This window comes from Plecotus auritus (genome assembly GCF_963455305.1).
Source record: "Plecotus auritus genome assembly, chromosome: 8".
Classification (NCBI taxonomy): domain Eukaryota; kingdom Metazoa; phylum Chordata; class Mammalia; order Chiroptera; family Vespertilionidae; genus Plecotus; species Plecotus auritus.
Genome location: NC_137782.1, coordinates 109,704,739 through 109,725,940, shown reverse-complemented (window position 1 = coordinate 109,725,940; position 21,202 = coordinate 109,704,739). Strand labels below are relative to the sequence as shown.

Sequence of the window (21,202 nt, the reverse complement as noted above, 5' to 3'; positions counted from 1 at the left end):
AAGGGGCATTCTTAGAGCATCCAGCTCAGGTGAACAAAGAGATTGCACCACTGGATCCCTCATGACACTTTCTACATAAGGCCATCCGACAAAGACTGCGAGGCATAACAGTTCTATCTAATACACAGAAGCAAATACAAAGAGAGAGCTAAAATAGGAAGACAAAGAAACAACCCTCAAAAGGAATCTTCAGAAAAATAAATAAATAAAATGGAGGCAAGCAACCTATTAGACATAGAGTTCAAAGTAATAATTATAAAGGTGCTTAAGGAGCTTAGTGCAAATTACAAGGAACTTAGTGGGAACTATAGGAGCATGAAAAAGGAAATAGAAGCCATTAACCAGAACCAGACAGAAATGAAGATTAATGTATCTGGCATCAAGAACACACCGGAAAAATTAAAAGTAGATCAAATGAAGCAGAGGATTGAATCAGCAATTTGGAAGACAATGTAGAAATAAATACCCAATTAGAGCAGCAAATAGAAAAAGAACTTAAAAGCAGGAAGATAGCTTAAGGGAGCTCTGAGATAACATGGACCAAACAACATCTGCACTATAAGAATACCAGAAGTGGAAGAAGGTGAGCAAGGAACAGAGAATGTATTTAAAGAAATAAAGACAGAAAACTTCCCCAACTAGATGAGGGAAAATGTCACAAAAGTTCAGGAGGCACAGAGAATCCCAATCAAGATGAACCCAAAGAGACCCACACTTAGACAAAGCATAATTAAAATTACACACAATTAAATACAAAGAAAGAATCTTAAAGGCAGCAAGAGACATAAAATTACCTACAAAGGAGTTTTCATTAGAACGACAGCTGACTTCTCAAAAGAAATACTTCAGGCCAGAAGGGAGTGGCATGACATATTCAAAGTAATGAAAAGTAAGAACCTAAATCCAAGACTACTGTATCCAGCAAGGTTATAATTAAAAATGGAAGGTGAATTAAAAAGCTTTCTAGACAAAAAAGGTTAGAGTACATTACCACCAAAACAGCAATGCAAGAAATATTAAAGGGATTGCTTTAAGAAGAAAAGGAGAGAGAGAGGGTATCATAGGCATAAAGAAAATAAAAATGGTAATAAATAAATACCTATCAATGATAACCTTAAAAGTAAATGGATTAAACATTCCAGTCAAAAGACATAGGTTAATTGAATAGATAAGAAACATGACCCATATATATGCTGTCTATAAGAGACACACCTCAGAATAAAAGATACACATAGACTGAGAGTGAAGGGACAGAAAAATATATTTTGTGCAAATGGAAAGGAAAAAAAGCTGGGGTAGCAATACTCATATGAGACAAAATAGATTTCAAAACAAAGACCATAACAAGAGACAAAGAAGGCCACTACATAATACTAAAGGGAATGATTCAATAAGAAATTAAAACCCTTGTAAACATATATGCACCCAACACAGGAGCACCCAAGTACATAAAAATCTCTTGATAGACATTAAGGGAGAGATTGACAGCAATGCAGTCATAGTAGGAGAACCACTGGATAGATTTTTCAGAAAAAATTCAGCAAGGAAACAGAGGCCTTACATGACATACTAGATCAGGTGAATCTAACTGATATTTACAGAGCATTTCACCCCAAAGCAATATAATATACATTCTTCTCAAGTGCACAAGGAACATTCTCAAAGACAGACCACATGTTAGGCCATAAAACAAGTCTATACAAATTAAAGAAGATTGATATAATATCAAGCATCCTCTCAAAAAACAAAGGCAAGAAGTTAGAAATCAACTACAATAAAGAAACTCAAAAACATGGAGGGTAAATAGCATGTTATTAAACAATGAATGGGTTATCAATGAGATCAAGCAAGAAATTACAAATTTCCTGGAAATAAATGAAAATAAACACACAACCACCCAAAACCTATGGGACATGGCAAAAGAAGTTCTGAGAGGGAAGTGCAAAGCATTTCTTTCCATAGCATTTATTTCAGGCCTACCTCAAGAAATAAGAAAAAGCACTAACTCTACAACTAAATGAATTAGAAACATAGCAGCAAGAAAAGCTCAGAGGAAGTAAAAGGCAGGAAATAATAAAGACCAGATTGGAAATAAATGACAGGAAAAAAAACAATATAAAAGATCAATGAAACTAAGAGCTGGTTCTCTGAAAAGATAAACAAGACTGATGAACCCCTAGCCAGACTCATCAAGAAACAAAAAGAGAGGACCCAAATAAATAAAATCAGAAATTAAAGAGGTGATATAACATCAGACACCACAGAAATACAAAGGATTGAGTGGGGGAGGCAAGAAGGCGAGTGGCAGGAAGGTAGGGAGGGAGAGTGTGTGAGAGAGTGAGGGAGCGATACAGATGTGTGTGGATGTGTGTGGGTGTGTGTGTGAGTGAAATAGGGACAATTAGACCCTGCAGTTCTTCCAGGGGGCTGCCAATTGGGCAGTCTTAGACGGCAAAACCCCATGGCCGCCGCAAACACTCCAGGGAGGACACCAGCGGCACAGAGACCACGCCATCTTGAAGAACAGAACTGCTTGAGACTAGGATCCTAGCCTCGCCACCATCCAGTCTGGTTTTGGAAGCAAACCAGGACCCTACAGCCGCTGTGGTAGAAGAACTGCCACCACAGCTGCAGACCCAGGGACACCAGGACTCCAGGCACCCTCCCCCGCCGCCCCCATGGCAGCGACATAGAAACTACCAGACCCCAGCCACACAATAAGCCTTTCTGCACACATAAAGCAGTGGCGTCTCTGCCTGACTTTGAGCCTTGGTGTCAGACACAGGAAGTTTGTTTCCTGCGACTAGTCTCCGTGCCCGGGCAGGGAGACTGAGCGGAATTCAAGCCTAGCCACTCACCCCTAGGGAGGTGGTCTTCTGCAAACAGATCCCGCGCCCACGCAGGGCAGGGAGACAGCACTGAACTTGAGCCCGGACTTGTGAACTCGGGGAATTTGTTTCCCGCAACTCGTCTCCATGCCCAGGCAGGAAGGCAGTCCTGAATTTGAGCATAGGTGCATGACCTTGGAGAAAATGTCTTCTGTGACCAGATCCTACACCCATGCAGGGCAGGGAGACAGCATTGAACTTGACCCTGGACTTGCGAACTCAGGGAATTTGAGCAGCACTGAATTTGAGCCTGGGGGTGCAAACCTGGGGAGTTTGTTTCCCATGACCAGACCCTGCACCTTAGCAGAGAGGCTGCAGTGAATTTGAACCTGGATGTGTGGTCTTTGGGGAGTTTGTTCCCCATGACCAGACCCTGTGCCCACACAGGAAGGCAGCGCTGAATTTGAGCCTGGGTACATGGACACAGGGAGTCTGTTTTCCACAGTGCACACCCGTGTAACTAGACCCCACACTCACACAAAGAGCAGAGCCACCTGACTTTTATTCAGGGCAAGCACACACAGAAGGCTGTTTACTGCAGGGCAGAAGTGGACCTCCTGCCAACACAGTGCGACTGAGCAACCCAGTCTCCTGGGCAGATCGGGGACCCTGAATCTCCACACAAGAGGCAGCATTGACCACCAGTGACTAGACTCCGTTCTTCATTACGTGCGCCTGAGATCCCTGATTCCCAGTACATTCATACTAAGAGCCAGTGACTCCAATTCTTGGCGCATGTGCACACAGGGACCTGATTCTCAGTGTGAGGTAGCACCAAGAAGCAGAGACTCTGATACTCGATTCTCGGCATGGACACAGGGAGCCTCTGACTCCTGACACTGAATAGGGGACTTTGATTTTTGGCACACGCCAGTGGGTTCTCTGTTTCAAAGTGGCGCAGTCAGGGTCCCTGATTCTAGGTGCACACACGAGGCCACACTAAGCACCTGTGACTCTGACCCAGGATGAGCGTGGTTCCCACCAACCCACAGCAACTGCACATCTTGGTATCAGAGCTTTGCAGTGACACTTGTGGGTGCAAAACTCCCACTGCACATGGTCCAGGCTCCTGCAACTCAACATCTGAACCTTCTGGTGATAGTCAGAATGGGGAGACAACGAAGCAATCCCCAGAAGAAAGAAAAGGAGGAATCACCAAGTAAGGAAATAAGTGAAACGGAAGCATGCAACATGACAGAAAAAGAATTTAGAGTAATGGTCATACAGTTCATACACCAGATGGACGAGAAAATCAACAACCTATGCAAAAATCAGGAAGAAATGAAAAATGATATAGCTACAATCAAAAACACCATGGAAGGCTTCAACAGTAGACTAGAAGAAGCAGAGGACTGAATCAGTGAGTTAGAAGATCAGGTACAGAAACAAGCCCAATCTGAACAGCAACTAGAGAAAAAAATTAAAAAGCAGGAGGAGAGCCTAAGGGAGCTTTGGGACAATGCAAAACGAAATAACATACTTATAATAGGGCTGCCAGAAGGACAAGAAGAGCAGCAAGGATTAGAAAATTTATTTGAAGAAATAATGACAGAAAGCTTCCCTGATATGGGGAAGAAAAAAGTTACTCAAGTACAGAGTCCCAAGCAAGATGAATCCCAAAAGACCCACACCAAGACACGCCATAATTACAATGGCAAATGTTATTGACAAAGAGAGAATCTTAAAGGCTGCAAGAGAAAGACAGAGAGCTACCTACAAAGGATCCCCCATCAGATTATCAAATGATTTCTCAACAGAAACACATGAAGCTAGAAGGGAATGAAAGGAGATATACAAAGTGATGCAAAGCAAGGGATTCAATCCAAGAATACTCTATCCAGCAAGAATATCAATCAAAATTGAAGGGGAAATCAGGAGCTTCACAGACAAAAAAAAAAAAGGCTAAGGGAGTTTATCACTACCAAACCAGCAATGCAAGAAATGCTAAAGGGAATGCTGTAAAAAGAAAAAACAAAATGGTAAGAAGGAACACAGCCTCAAAAAATAAAAATGGCTACAAACAAGTACCTTTCAATAATAACTTTAAAGGTAAACGGAATAAATGCTCCAATCAAAAGACATCAAGTGGCTGAATGGATAAAAAAACATGACCCATATATATGCTGTCTACAAGAAACCCACCTCAGAACAAGGGACTCACACAGACTGAAAGTGAAGGAATAGAAAAATATTTTTCAGGCAAATGAAAATGAAAAAAAGGCTGGGGTAGCCATACTTATATCTGATAAAATAGACCTCAAAGTGAAGGCTGTAACAAGAGATAAGGAAGGCAACTTCATAATACTAAAGGGATCGTTACAACAAGAGGATATAACCCTGGTAAACATATATGCACCCAATGCAGGAGCACCCAAACACATAAAAAATCTCCTGGAAGATATCAAGAGAGATATAGACAACAATACAATCATAGTAGAGGTCTTTAATACACCACTGACATCACTGGATAAATCCTCTAGACAAAAAAATCAGCAAAGAAACAACAATCCTAAATGACTCACTAGATCAGATGGACTTAATTGACATCTTCAGAACATTTCACCCCAAAGCTGCGGAATATACGTTTTTCTCAAGTGCACATGGGACATTTTCAAAAATAGACTACATACTGGGTCACAAGCAAAGTCTCCCCAAATTCAAGAAGATTGAAATCATACCAAGCATCTTTTCAGACCACAATGGCATAATATTAGAAATAAACTACAATAAAAACAATCCAAAACACTCAAACACTTGGAAGCTGAATAGCATGTTACTAAATATTGACTGGGTTACCAATGAGATCAAAGAAGAAATTAAAAACATTCTGGAAACTAATGACAATAAAAACACAACAATCCAAAACCTATGGGACACAAGGAAAGCAGTCCTGAGAGGGAAGTTTATAGCTCTACAGGCCTACCTCAAAAAAACAAGAAAAAATGGGAGTAAATCATCTAATGCTACAACTCAAAGAATTAGAAAGAGAGCAGCAAGAAAAGCCCGGATTGAGCAGAAGGAAGGAGATAATAAAGATTAGAGAAGAAATAAATGACATAGAGACAAAAAAAAACAAAACAATACAAAAGATCAATGAAACCAAGAGCTGGTTCTTTGAAAGGATAAATAAGATTGATGAACCTCTAGCCAGGCTCACCAAGAAGCAAAGAGAGAGGACTCAAATAAACAAAATCAGAAATGATAGAGGCGAAATAACAACAGACCCCATAGAAATACAAAGGATTGTTAAAAAATACTATGAACAACTCTATTCCAACAAACTAGACAAGCTGGAGGAAATGGACATATTCCTAGAAAAATACAACCTTCCAAAACTCCATCAGGAAGATTCTAAAAATCTCAATAGGCCAATAACTATAGAAGAAATTGAAGCAGTCATAAAAAAGCTTCCAGCAAACAAAAGCCTGGGGCCAGATGGCTTCACAGGGGAGTTTTACCAAACATTCAAGGAAGAACTAAAACCTATCCTCCTCAGACTATTCCAAAAAATTCAAGAGGAAGGAACACTTCCAAACTCATTCTATGAAGCCTGCATCACCCTAATACCAAAACCAGATAAAGACAACACAATGAAAGAGAATTACAGGCCAATATCCTTCATGAACATAGATGCCAAAATCCTCAACAAAATCCTAGCAAATCGGATCCAGCAGTACATCAGAAAGATCATACACCATGACCAAGCAGGATTTATCCCGAAGATGCAAGGATGGTACAATATCCGCAAATCAGTAAACGTGATACATCACATAAACAAATTGAGGGGAAAAATCACATAGTCATATCAATTGATGCAGAAAAAGCATTTGACAAAATCCAACACCCTTTCTTGATAAAAACTCTCAGCAAGGTGGGAATAGAAGGATCATACCTCAACATCATAAAAGCCATATATGATAAACCCACAGCCAGCATCACACTCAATAGACAAAAACTAAAACCATTTCCCCTAAGAACAGGAACAAGACAGGGATGCCCTCTCTCACCACTCCTATTCGACATAGTACCTGAAGTACTAGTCATTGCTACCAGACAAGAAGAAGAAATAAAAGGCATCCAAAATGGAAAAGAAGAAGTAAAACTGTCCTTATTCGCAGATGACATGATACTGTACATAGAAAACCCTAAAGAATCCATCAAAAAATTATTAGACTTAATAAATGAATTCGGCAATGTAGCAGGATACAAAATTAACGCCAAGAAATCTATGGCATTTCTATACGCCAATAGTGAACTTACAGAAAGAGAGACTAATAAAGCAATCCCATTTACCATTGCACCAAAAAAATTAAGATACCTAGGAATAAACTTAACTAAAGAGGTAAAAGACCTATATGCAAAAAACTACAGGACACTGAAAAAAGAGATAGGGGAAGATATAAACAGATGGAAGAACATACCGTGTTCATGGATTGGTAGAATCAACATCATCAAAATGTCCATTCTACCCCAAAGCAATCTATAGATTCAATGCAATCCCCATTAAAATACTAATGGCATATTTCACAGACCTAGAATGAACTCTCCAAAAATTCATCTGGAATAATAAAAGACCCCAAATAACTGCAGCAATCCTGAGAAAGAAGAACAAAGTAGGTGGGATCTCAATACCAGATATCAAGCTGTATTATAGAGCCACTGTTCTCAAAACAGCCTGGTACTGACACAAGAACAGACATATAGATCAATGGAATAGAATAGAGAACCCAGAAATCGACCCAAACCACTATGCCCAATTAATATTTGACAAAGGAGGCATGAACATACAATGGAGTCAAGACAGTCTCTTCAATAAATGGTGTTGGGAAAACTGGACAGATACATGCAAAAAAAAAAAAAAAAAGAAAAGAAACTAGACCACCAACTTACACCGTACACAAAAATAAACTCAAAATGGATAAAGGACTTAAACATAAGATGGGAAACCATAAAAATACTAGAGGAATTCACAGGCAGAAAAATCTCAGACATGTGCCGAAGGAACTTCTTCACTGATACTGCTCCTAGGGCAATGGAAGCTAAAGAGAAAATAAACAAATGGGACTACATCAAAATAAAAAGCTTTTTCACAGCAAAAGAAACCATCAACAAAACAACAAGAAAGCCCACTGCATGGGAGAACATATTTGCCAATGTTATCACTGATAAGGGTTTAATCTCCAACATTTACAGGGAACTCATACAACTCAACAAAAGGAAGATAAACAATCCAATCAAGAAATGGGCAACAGACCTAAATAGAAACTTTTCGAAAGAAGACAGAAGGAAGGCCAAGAGACAGATGAAAACATGCTCAAAGTCACTAATTATCCAAAAGATGCAAATCAGAACGACAATGCGGTACCATCTCACACCTGTCAGAATGGCTATCATCAAGAAATCAATAAATGACAAGTGCTGGTGAGGATGCAGAGAAAAAGGAACCCTGGTGCACTGCTGGTGGGAATGCAGATTGGTTCAGCCACTGTGGAGAACAGTATGGAGTTTCCTCAAAAAAACTAAAAATGGAACTCGCATTTGACCCAGTAATCCCACTTCTAGGAATATATCCCAAGAAGCTAGAAACATGAATCAGAAAGTATATATGCACCCCTATGTTCATATCAGCACAATTTACCATAGCTAAGATTTGGAAACAGCCTAAGTGCCCATCAGCAGATGAGTGGATTAAAAACTGTGGTACATCTACACAATGGAATACTACGCTGCGCTAAAAAAGAAGTAATTCCTACCATTTGCAACAACATGGATGGAACTGGAGAGCATTATGCTAAGTGAAATAAGCCAGTCAGAGAAAGGTAAGTATCACATGATCTCACTCATTTGTGGAATATAATGAACAACATAAACTGATGAACAAACACAGTTCCAGAGACAGAGAAACATCGATCAGACCATCAAACCTCGGAGGGAAGGTAGGGGAGGGTGGGGGTAAAGGGGAGAGAGAGATCAACCAAAGGATTTGTATGCATGCATATGGGCCTAACCAATGGACACAGACAACAGGGGGGTGAGGGCATGAGTGGGGGGATGGGGGGATAATAGGGGAAGAAGGACACATATGTAACACCTTAGTCAATAAAGAAATTAAAAAAAAACACTTAAAAAAAAGAAATACAAAGGATTGTAAGCAAATACTATGAACAACTTTATGCCAACAAACTGGACAACCTGGGAAAAATGGACAAATTCCTAGAAATCTATAATCTTCCAAAACTCAATTAGGAAAAATCAGAAAACCTGAGTAGGCCAATAACAACTGATGAAATTGAAGCAGTAATTTAAAAACTCCCAGCAAACAAAAATCCTGGACTGAATGTATTTATAGGAGAATTTTACCAAACATTCAAAGAAGAACTAACACCTATCCTCCTTAAATTATTCCAAAAAAATTCAAGAGGAAGGAATACTTCCAAGCTCTTTTTACGAAGCCAGCATTATCCTAATTCTAAAACCAGATAAAGACACTACAAAGAAAGAAAATTACAGGCCAATATCCCTGATGATACTGAACATACAATGCTGAGAACATACAATGGAGTAAAGACAGTCTCTTCAACAAATGGTGTTGGGAAAACTGGACAGACACATGCAAAAAGATGAAACTAGACTACCATTATCTGAGAGAAGGAGGAGGAGAAGGAGGAGGAGGGGGAAGAGAAAAAATATGAACAATAAAACATCAACATACATAGCTATCAACAATTGAATCTAAAAATCAAAAACAAAATAAAGTGGAATCAGAGGCACAGGAGCATGGAGCAGACTGACAATCTCAGAGGGAAGCGGGGAGGGCAGAGTGGGAAGAAATTAACTAAAGATCTGGACATAGATAGTAGGGTGGTGAAGGCCTTGGGCGGGGCTGGAACCCGGTGGAGGGAGGCAATGGGGGTAAAAAAGGGGACATCTATAATATTCTCAACAATAAAGATTAAAAAAAACAACACAAAAAAATCCCCAAAGTGATGAAAAGCAAGAACCTACAACCAAGATTACTCTAGCCAGCAAAGCTATCATTTAGAATTGAAGGTCAGATAAAGAGCTTCACAGACAAGAAGAAGCTAAAGAAGTTCATCACCACCAAGCCAGTATTACATAAAATGTTGAAGGGTAGTCTTTAAGAAGAGGAAGAAGAATAAAAAAGATAAAAAATATGAACAATAAAATGGCAATAAATACATATCTAACAATAATTAAATCTAAAAATCAAAATAAATGAACAAGGAATCTAATGAATAAAATAAACTCATAAATAAAATAGAATCAGAGGCATGGAAACGTGGAACAGACTGACGAATCTCAGAGGGAAGAGGGGAAAGGGGTGATTGAAAGAGATTAACCAAAGAATTTATATGCATATATGCATTACCTATGGACACAGAAAATAGAGTGGTGAAGGCCTGAGGTAGAGGGGAAGAGGCAGAGGGTAGAGGAGGGAATGGGGGAATAAAAAGGGACAGCTGTAATACTTTCAACAATACAGATTTAAAATAAAAAAATAGACACTTTTCCAAATAAGATATGGCCAATAGACATATGAAAAAATTCTCAACAACACTAATCATCCGATATGCAAATTAAAACCATAATGAGATATTACCTCACACCTATCAGACTGACTACTATCAATAAATCAACAAACAACAAGTGCTGGTGAGGATGTGGAGAAAAGGGAACCCTAGTGCAATGTTGGTGAGAATACAGTATAGTGTAGCCATTGTGGAAAACAATATGGAATTTCCTCAAGAAATTTAAAATAGAACTGCCTTTTGACCCAGTGATCCCACTTCTAGGAATATATCCTAGGAATGTCAAAACACTAATTCTAAAGAATATATGGCCCTGACCAGTTTGGCTCAGTGGATGGAGCGTCGGCCTGAGGACTGGAGGGTCCTGGGTTCGGTTCCAGTCAAGGGCATGTGCCTTGGTTGCGGGCACATCCCCGGTGGGGGGTGTGCAGGAGGCAGCTGATCGATGTTTCTCTCTCATTGATGTTTCTAACACTCTATCCCTCTCCCTTTCTCTGTAAAAAATCAATAAAATATATATTTTTTAGAAGACTAGAAAGATGCACAGAAAACTGCATTAAAAAAAAAAAAAGAAGAAGAATGTATGTTCCCTTATGTTCATTGCAGCATTATCTACAATATCCAAGGTCGGGAAACAGCCCAAGTGCCCATCAGCAGATTAGAGGATAAAAAAAGCTGTGGGACATTTACACAATGGAATACTATGTGGCTGTTAAAAAAAAAAAAAAAAAAGAAATCTTACCTAATGCAACAGCATGAATGGATCTGGACATTATTATGCTAAGTGAAATAGCCAGTCAAAGAAAGATAAATACCACATGATCTCACTTATATGTGGAATCTAATGAACAAAATAAACTGATGAACAAAATGGAAACAGAGGCATGGATATATGGGACAGACTGATAGTGGTGAGAGGGGAGGGGTTTGGGGGTACTGGATGAAAGAAGGTGAAGGGATTAAGCAAAAAAACATATACATCACAAAGATGCAAACAACAGAGTGGTGATAGCCAGAGGGAAAGGGAAGTTGGGGGTAGTAGAAGGTGGGCAAAGGGTGAGAAAATGTGGATAAAAAAAGACTTTTCTTGGGGCTGTTGGTGTTTGAAACAGTATTCAGATGATGTTTTATTGAGTTGTACACTTAGAACCTATATGGTTTGTGAACCAATGTTACCAAATAAAGTCAATTTAAAACAAAAGGAAATAAAGATAAAAAATAAATAAAACTTTAAAAATAAAAGAAAGGCCCTGACCAGTTTGGCTCAGTGGATAGAACGTTGGCCTGCAAACTGAAGGGACCCAGGTTCAATTCTGGTCAAGGGCATGTACCTTGGTTGCAGGCACATCCCCACTAGGGGGTGTGCAGGAGACAGCTGATTGATGTTTCTCTCTCATCGGTTTCTAACTCTCTACCCCTCTCCCTTTCTCTCTGTAAAAAATCAATAAAACGTATTTTTTAAAAATTAAAAATAAAAAAATAAAAGAAAGGTAGCCACTATAATAAAACACAGTCCTTCCTGAATGTCCAAACAAATGTTAAAAGCAAGGAAGTATAAACAAATTGAGAAATACAGTCAATGTCACATAATAAATACAATTATCGTAAGATGATATAACAGAGTTGAGACCAAATTTAACATTCACCTCAATAATGTGAAGGAGCTTAACTCACCTATTTTTTAAAAAAGAATTTCAAAATTGCCCCAAAAGCAAAATTCAAATCCATACTATACTATATATAAGAGAGATACTTCAAATGCAGTGATTGAAATAAGTTAAAAATAAAGAGGTGGACAAAGATTTACCAAGCAAATGAAGACTATAAGGATACCGGAGTTGTAACTCTAATAACAGACAAATTAGATGTCCAGCTCCTACCCCCTCCAAAAAGTAAATGTATCAGAAAAGGACACTTCATAAAAGGACCATATTCCATAATGAAGATATGATAGTTCATAATATCTATGCCGCAAATAACCACCTTGTTTTACACAAAATAATACAAAATTTGTAGGAGATACAAGAAAAAAAGTACAAAAAATAGATTTTAAAACACCATTCTTAGTTTAGCAGGTCAAGTGGACAAAAATTAAGCATCAATATAAAAGAGCTAAATAAAATTTAAAAGGTAAATCTTTTAGATATATGCACACTATACACTGAAAAGAAAGAATATATCTTTTTTTTTTTTTAATATATTTTATTGATTTTCTACAGAGAGGAAGGGAGAGGGATAGAGAGCTAGAAACATCGATGGGAGAGAAACATCGATCAGCTGCCTCCTGCACACCCCCCACTGGGGATGTGCCCGCAACCAAGGTACATGCCCTTGACCGGAATCGAACCTGGGACCCTTCAGTCTGCAGGCCGACGCTCTATCCACTGAGCCAAACCGGTTTCGGCGAAAGAATATATCTTTTTAAGTGCACATGAACTAGTCACAAAAATTGATCATGTAGTAAAGTACAAAGAACACATCAGTAGTTTCCATAAAATAGAAATATTATAAACAATATTCTCTAATCACAATGCAATAAAACTAGAAATTAAAAATGAAACCAAAACATAAAAAAAGCCCTTCTCATTGGAGGGGCGGGATAGAAAGCACTCAGGAGAGAGGGACACTTTGAGTATAACTTTTGTAAAGTTTTGACTTTTGAAAGCATATCAACCTACAAACTCAAAAATTATATCAAATCAAGGAAAATACTAGGAAGAGGAAAAATGAAAACAAACTGAAATAAAGAAACCTAATGATATTTCAAATATACACACCATAACCACAGAGAAAGAAAAAAAGTAATTGAGTAATTTATTAAGACAATATTTAACTATTATGCCTGCAAGACTTGGGCCTTAAGACATATGGGGAGCCGAAACCGGTTTGGCTCAGTGGATAGAGCGTCGGCCTGCGGACTCGGGGGTCCCGGGTTCGGTTCCGGTCAGGGGCATGTGCCTTGGTTGCGGGCACATCCCCAGTGGGAGGTGTGCAGGAGGCAGCTTATCGATGTTTCTCTCTCATCGATGTTTCTAGCTCTCTATCCCTCTCCCTTCCTCTCTGTAACATATCAATAAAATATATTAAAAAAAAAAAAAAAAGACATATGGGGATAGGAAGGAAGAGTTGCAAACAGATCCTGAACTTTTTAAATGCTCACCCCAGGATATTTTTTTCCATACTTTTTTTTAAGAGAAAGTAGATGAGAGGGAGAGGGAGAAAGAAAAGAGAAACATCAATATGAAAGAGACACATCTATTGGTTGCCTTCTGCATGTGGGGGTGGGGGATCAAGCCTGCAACCAAGATACATGCCCTTGACTGGAAATTGAACCTGCGAGCCTTCTGTCTCTGTGCCAATGCTCTAACCATTTGGATAACTGGCCAGGGCCAGATCTCAAACTTTTAAAAAACGTTGGTCTGCTTATTGTAGTAACTTAGGTGAGAAATTTTGAAACATTTTTTATGCATTCTGTGATTAAACAAAGGAGTAACTATGCTTACATGGAGTAAACGTGTTAATGAGCCAGGGTACCTACTGTGGAAAAAACGACTTACAAATACAGAATGGAAGAAGGCAAGGTGAGGATGGTTTGGAACTTGAATTATTGTGGTTTTTTTTTTTACAAATGTGTGTATGTAGAAAGAGAGAGGGAGCATGTGCAAGTGTGTAAGTGAGACAGCACATGTATTGTCTCAAACACATAAAAAGCAAATTTGGTAAAATTTTAACAGAGTATGGGTAAATGTCCTTTGTATTATTTTATTTTTATTACTGATTGTAAATTTCAAATTATTTCCAAATAAAAATGTTATTACAAATTTGTGACATATAGAAATGTATCTAAAATTCTGCCTCTAATATTAACTTACTACTTTCATAGAGTATTCACATTTAGGGTGGTATAAAAATGAACCAATATTTTATTAATCAAAGTTAAATTCATTTAATTTACCAATTAAAATTAATACAAATTAATGTAGAAATAAAAAAATTAGATTTAAAATATATAATTATGTAATCAGATAAAATAGAGATCTTTCACTTTAGAATACTTATATAAAACTAAGTCAAAATACTTTATTTTTATGTGACCATAACTAATCATGTTTCAATAGCACTATTCCTGACAGACTGTTACTGAGTTTCCTTACATCCTCAAATAGTCACTGTATATATTGCTACATGGTTCCCAGAGAATGGACCCTTAAAACACTCACTCTTCTAGAGATCGATCCAGGCCTCGGTCAGGAGATCGGTGGTGAGCACGTTCTGGTGAATGACATTTTGTATTTGGCTTTAGTGTAGAACTCAAATGATAAGCATTACTTGAGTAATTCTGGCGACGAAGTTCTTGCACAGCCCTATCCCTAAAGCAAAATATTTAAAATAGAACTTTTAAATTTTGTATTCAGTGGCATTATTAATCCAGTGGTAAAACTGAAGTTCAATTCACACTTTAAAACCTAGCCATCACAGAATAACCAAAATCTGTTGTTATCTAAGAAAGAATGCTCCCAGCCTAAATACTGCACAGAGACCAACTTACCTTTCAAAGCGCTCGGTCCCTAGCTGTCTTTTGGTAATGTCTAAATCAGCTTCCAGTTGCGTGACGACATTCCTGAACTGGGCCACGTCTCTACTCTGGATGGCCCTGTGTGAAAGAATGTAAGAGAGAGAGTTGATTAGACTTTTTTAAAGTCTAGAACTTTTTAAACCATGTTGGTAATGTTTCCTTAGCTGGATCCAAGCCAAATTGTGATCTTTATGGATGTACTAGAGGCCTGGTGCATGAAAATTCATGCACTGGAGGGGGGGGGGGTCCCTCAGCCCGGCCTGCCCCCTCTCACAGTCCAGGAGCCCTCAGGGGTGGGAGGCGACCCAGCAATCAGGGGAAGGCGATGCCCCCATCACACCTCTGTTGCTGCCACTGCCGGCAGCACAAGCCTCAGCTGGCCCTGGTTACCTGAGCCTCGGGCGGCCCTGGGCAGCTGGGCAGCTGCCCTGGGCGGCTGGTGGGCTGAGGGGACTGGGGGACTCTAGAGGCAGGCGCGCGGCAAGGCCGGGTCCACTGGGCCCGGCCTTGCCACGTGCCTGCCACCCGGTTGGGGCTGAGGGGACTGGGCGCTGCCATCTTGTGGCTGTGGGCATCACCATCTTTGAGGGCGGGGCAGTCAATCAGCATATTCCCTCCTTATTGGATATGGGCACTGCCATCTTTGAGGGCGGGCAGTCAATTAGCATATTCCCTCCTTACTGGCTGTGGGCGCTGCCATCTTTGTGACGGTGTAAGGGTCAGTTAGCATATTCCCTCTTTATTAGATAGGATATGCCAATTTTAGGTGTAGTAAATGTACAAGGTAGCCTACTTGAAAAGCTTAAGGTGTGCCAATCACATTCAATTAGTTAAACTTTCTCTGTGTCAATTTCCTTGTGTTTATATGGAGTATATTATCTACTAGAGGCCAGGTGCACAAAATTCATGCATGGGGGAAGGGTTCCCTCAGCCCAGCCTGCACCCTCTCCAATCCAGGACTGCCTCTCGCAATCTGGGACCGCTGGCTCCTAACCGCACGCCTGCCTGCCTGCCTGATCTCCCCTAACCACCTCTGCCTGCCTGATCGTCCCTAACCACCTCTGCCTGCCTGCCTGATCGCCCCTAACTTCTCACCTACCAGCCTGATTGCCCTAACTTCTCCCTTGCTGGCCTGATCGCCCCTAACCGCCTCTGCCTCGTCCCGCACCCGGGACACAGGATTCCCTCCTCTGGCTGGTCACAGGCACCCGGGACCCGGGCTTCCCTCCCTCTGGCCAGCCACAGGCACCCAGGACTTGGGCCAGCTTCGCCCAGGCTGGTTGCAGCCGCAGGGGACTGTGGGCAGGCGGCTTCACCTGGGTCACAGCCGCAGGCACCTGGGACCGTGGGGCGGATGGCTTGTCCCTCTCCTGGGCCACAGCTGCAGGTGCTGGCGTCCAGGACCCTGGGGTGGGCGGCTTGTCCCCCTCCCGGGCCGCAGGTACAGCCGTTGACTCCTAGGACCACTGGGCATGTGGGTTGTCCCTCTTCTGGGCCTCAGGCACAGGTGCAGCCTCTGGCACCTGGGACCATGAGGTAGGTGACTTGTTCCTCTCCTGGGCCACAGCCACAGCCACCGGTGCCCAGGACTATGGGGCGGGCAGCTTGTCCCTCTCCCAGGCCGCAGCCTGGTTGGTCCTCATTCCTCTCTCGCAAGCTCATTTGTGCCTGGCTGGTCCCCATTCCTCTCTTGTGAGCTCATTTGTGCCTAGCTGGTCCCCATTCTTCTCTCGGGAGCTCATTTGTGCCTGGCTGGTCCCCATTCCTCTCTTGTGAGCTCATTTGTGCCTGGCTGGTCCCCATTCTTCTCTCGGGAGCTCATTTGTGCCTGGCTGGTCCCCATTCCTCTCTTGTGAGCTCATTTGTGCCTGGCTGGTCCCCATTCTTCTCTCGGGAGCTCATTTGTGCCTGGCTGGTCCCCATTCCTCTCTTGTGAGCTCATTTGTGCCTGGCTGGTCCACATTCCTCTCTCCCCAGTGTTGAGTGTCAGAGCAGTTCTGGCATGAGGGCATGAGGGTGTGAGGGCATGAGGACATGAGGGCGTGATGGCCATTTGCATATTAGCTCTTTATTATATAGGATTATCTATCTCTATTACCTATTTACTGCACATCTATATATATAAAAGCCCAAGCAACTGGCTGAACGGCCGACCGTTCAACTGGTGGCTATGACACGCACTGACCACCAGGAGGCAGGAGCTGTCGAGCTGCAGTAACTTGGCAGCTGCAGTTCTCGGGTGATGCACCCAGAACCAGAGAGGAGGGAGCCCAATTTCGGGGTGCTTCACCCGAGAACCACCCTCTCACAATCCAGGACCCCTCAGGGGATGTTGGAGAGCAGGTTTTGGCCTGATCCCCAGAGACCAGGCCAATGGACCCCACCGGCTCATGAATCCATGCACGGGCCTCTAGCCAATTGGATTCCCACTTCAGGTCTGGCTCCCCACCAGGCCTCTAGCCCATTGCAGAGGTCATGGGTCTGGCCCTAACAGAAACTTTTCATTGCAATTAGCTAAATGATGAGACATGCAGGACCTACTGGCTGTGGCCCCAATGTCTGGTGCCTGCACTGGCCCATCCACTTAATATTGATTTCCAGGGGAGGCAGTGAATTTTCCCACTACCACTCTTGGCTGGGAAACTGGCTGCGGCTTCCCTCCTTCCAGGCGGACAGCAGTGCCAGCAGGCAACTTCCGAGGAGGGAAGAAGGTATAGGAGCAGCTCAGGTAGGAAGAAGGAGGTTCCTACCCCAACAGGACCCCGCCGGGGCGGAAGGGCCAGCACAGGAACCTGACATTGAGCAGGGTTCTGCCCTAGGCCCACTAGATTCCAGGCCAAGTAAATCCTGTTTGCTAAATAATTGCATTTTGCAGCTAAATGCCCACAAGTCATCAGTTGCCACCAAACTTAGGGTAAAGTGAGATGAAAGAACTGAGACAGATACAGAGAGAAAGTGACATAATATTGGGAGAAGAGAGGAGGGAACCCGATTCTGGGGTGCATCACCCGAGAACTGCCCTCTCGCAATCTGGGACCCTCGGGGGATGTTGGAGATCTGGTTTCAGCCCAATCCCCACAGGCCAGGCCAAGGGACCCCCCCAAACCCCGGTGCATGAATCTGTGCACTGGGCCTCTAGTAATTTTTATAAAAGTACTTTAAAGTATTATACTCTTAAGTAATGGTATAACCAAATAATCAAAACTGGAATTCATATGGTCTGCTATATATTAGATCAACCACATGCTTTATGTACGCTCAGAATTAAATCTGATATTCCTGCACACACTCTCCTCCATTTAACAGGATCTCCTTTAGGACTAACCCATGCCAAAAACCCCCAGAACATGGCGCACTGCATCAGGGAGATAACGACTGAGACGAATGCTGCTTGTACGGAGCGCTCTACCCTCTCTGCTTGTTCCCAGGATGGCACTCTAGGACACACAAGTTGATCATGTTTACCCGTGTAAGGGACAGTACTCATCAGCCAGTCTAAAACAGAAGGTAGCCTTTAAGGTTACATTCTTAAGAGATTTCCACCTCTGGCTTGAGAAAGCGGCCTGGCAGAACTGGTTACAGTGACCAAAAAGGACTGCAGTGACCAGCTGCAGTGACTGAAAAGGACTCAGTGACAGCTGCCATAACCTGGAAACAGTTTCTGAAGGAACTGGCTTGGGCTTTGCAGGCTGGGCTCAGTCAGGGGCTCCTGTGAGTGCCTGATTCCTGAGATCATGATTCCTATCCCTCCCCCAAGCCCCAAACTCAGACAGGAGGGCAGAGGTGAGCCTGGATGAAAAAGTATTATAGAGGAGACAGATAAGAACAGAGGCTGGGGGTCCCCATGCCTCTGTTTTTGGTGAGAGGTGACAAAGTTTAACAACAGAACATTCACTATCCAGGCAGGCATTTCCACCCACCCTTCCAGCAGGGTCATGGAATAAGCTGCTAATGGTGCTGGGATGCTGAAAGCAGCAGCCACAATCGATGGGAAGTCTTCAGTATTCTGTGAATGCAGGAGTCCTTCCAGGTACCTACCGTGTTTCCCCGAAAATAAAACATCCTCCGAAAATAAGACCTACTCACAGGTTTCCTTCTGAGTGAAATATAAGGCACCCCCCGAAAATAAGGCCCCAAGGCTCTGTCTCAGAATGAAAATTAATTTACCGTAAACCGGTCGCTAGGGCCGCCCTGACTGGCGTCTAGCAACCAGTGACGTTATGCGGAGTCGTGACGTCACTGCTGTGTGGAGGTGGAGCGGAGGTCGGAGTGAGCGGTGAGCGCGGGGTGGGCGAGAGGAGACTTTCGCAGATGCGTGTAGAAGAACAGGAGGATTAGAGCGGACGGGACGTGGCGAAGGTGGTGAGTGCTGGTCTGTCTCGGGTGACACTACCTGATGCTCGCGGCCGCCTTCATGATGACTGAAGGTTCTCAGTCAGTGGCAGACCCTGCTCCAGCCCAGATCCAGGCCCCAGCAAACCCAGTGACAGTCCCCAGGCAGGCCCCAGGGGGTAAATGTCTGATAAAGGGGTAGGGGGGATGTCTGGTGAAGGTGTTTAGTGGCACAGGGGTGGGGGGAGGGGGATCACTTAAAATGACACAGGAGGATCAGAGGGGGCAATCAAAATGACACAGGAGGATCAAAAGGGGTTACTAAAATGGTAATCCCCCTCTGATTCTCCTGTGCCATTTTGATTCCCTCCCTGATCCCTCCTGTGTCATTTTGAGTGATCCCCCTCCCCCCCCCACCTTGATACCCCAATTCCTTCTTTTTTACCCCTAGAAATGAGCACAAAAAGAAAAAGTTACTCCGTGGAGTACAAGAAAGGAATTGTGGAAGACTCTTGGGGCCAAAATCTTACTGCTTTCTGCAAAGAGAAGATGTTGAGTATCCGATTGGTCCGAAAATGGCGAGCAGAGTATGGTAACCTCATTGAACAAGTGGACAAGGGAAATGCTAAAAAGCGCAAGTGTGGATCAGGTCGGCAACCATTATTTTCCGAGCTGGAAGACCTGATCTGTGAATGGGTTGTTGACAGGAGAGCAAAGGCTTTGGTTGTGAATAGGGCTCAGATTCAAGAATTTGCCCTTGCAATGGCACCACAGTTTGACATAGCCCCCGAAGACTTCAAAGCATCACAACACTGGCTGGATAATTTCCTTCAGCGAAGTGAACTGTCTTTAAGAAGATCTACAACATTGTTTAGGTTGGAAGATACTCAAGTTATTAAGCGAGCACTTGCATTCAAGTCCTTTATTGATGATGCTGACTTCTCTAAATACAGTCTTTCCAACATGATTGCTATGGATGAAACTGCAGTGTTTATGGGCCAATCATCTCAAACAACAATTGAACAGCGGGGTGCCTCCTTAGCGTACATTCCCTCCACTGCTTACGAAAGTGCACGTGTTTCCTGTATTTTGGCAATTCATCTGGATGGCACTAAAATCCCACCTTTAATCATTTCTAAGGGCAAGAAGGAAAAGATTGAACGTGTTTTGGGCGTTTTTATTCTTGAAACTGAAAAAGCCTGGGCCACACAAGCAGTTATAAGGAAGTGGGTCGATTTAATGCTGCCGCTTGTTATGCGAGGGAGCCAAAGAGGTCTGCTAGTCTGGGATGCAGCCAGCACTCACCGCGCTAAAGACATGAAGACATTTCTTCACAAAAGAAAAATAGATCAGATAATGATTCCCGCAGGAATGACGGCCTATCTCCAGACTCTTGATATTGCAATAAACAAGCCATTCAAAGACAATTTGCACATGGAAATTAATGACTACATTGAAAATAGAATGGAGAGAAATCAGCGTGGAAACTTTGTGAAACCTAAACTGCAAGAAGTTGTGACTTGGGTGAAGAATTCATGGGAGAAAATCACTGACAGTTGCATTGCAAATGCACTGCGAGCAGGCTACCTTGACAAGAAGTACTCATTTAAAGACAGTGCTATTGCTAAACATGAGAGATTTGGTCCACTGATTCTGAAAGAAATGGAGTCACAAGAAATTCACCAGGAAATTCAGGAATTGGATTGTTATGATGATGTTCCAGAAGATGATGACATGATTTTCATTGAATAAATGAGTAAATTCTTGATACTGTAGGATTCACAGTTCGTCTGGTTTGTGTTGACAACTACTGTACTACTGTACCATATACAGGTAATAAATTTCCTTTATTTTCA

At 42.2% G+C, this 21,202-nt stretch overlaps 1 protein-coding gene across 7 annotated transcripts in view; it reads right to left on the bottom strand.

The window, feature by feature from the left end:
* LOC308255571 (testis-specific gene 10 protein) overlaps window positions 1–21,202 on the bottom strand; it is a gene marked incomplete at its 3' end in the record, with an annotated part of 124,655 nt that overhangs the window by 11,390 nt on the left and 92,063 nt on the right. For 6 of the 7 annotated variants that reach the window (XM_080683192.1, XM_080683187.1, XM_080683186.1 and 3 more), the window contains 2 exons: window positions 14,988–15,092; window positions 14,659–14,808 (listed from right to left, as the gene is read on the bottom strand). In XM_080683192.1, coding sequence (XP_080539318.1) covers window positions 14,659–14,808; window positions 14,988–15,092 — 255 coding nt within the window. Of the gene's footprint in view, window positions 1–14,654; window positions 14,809–14,987; window positions 15,093–21,202 lie in introns of those variants that run through there. The other variant, XM_080683189.1, reaches the window with a different exon arrangement.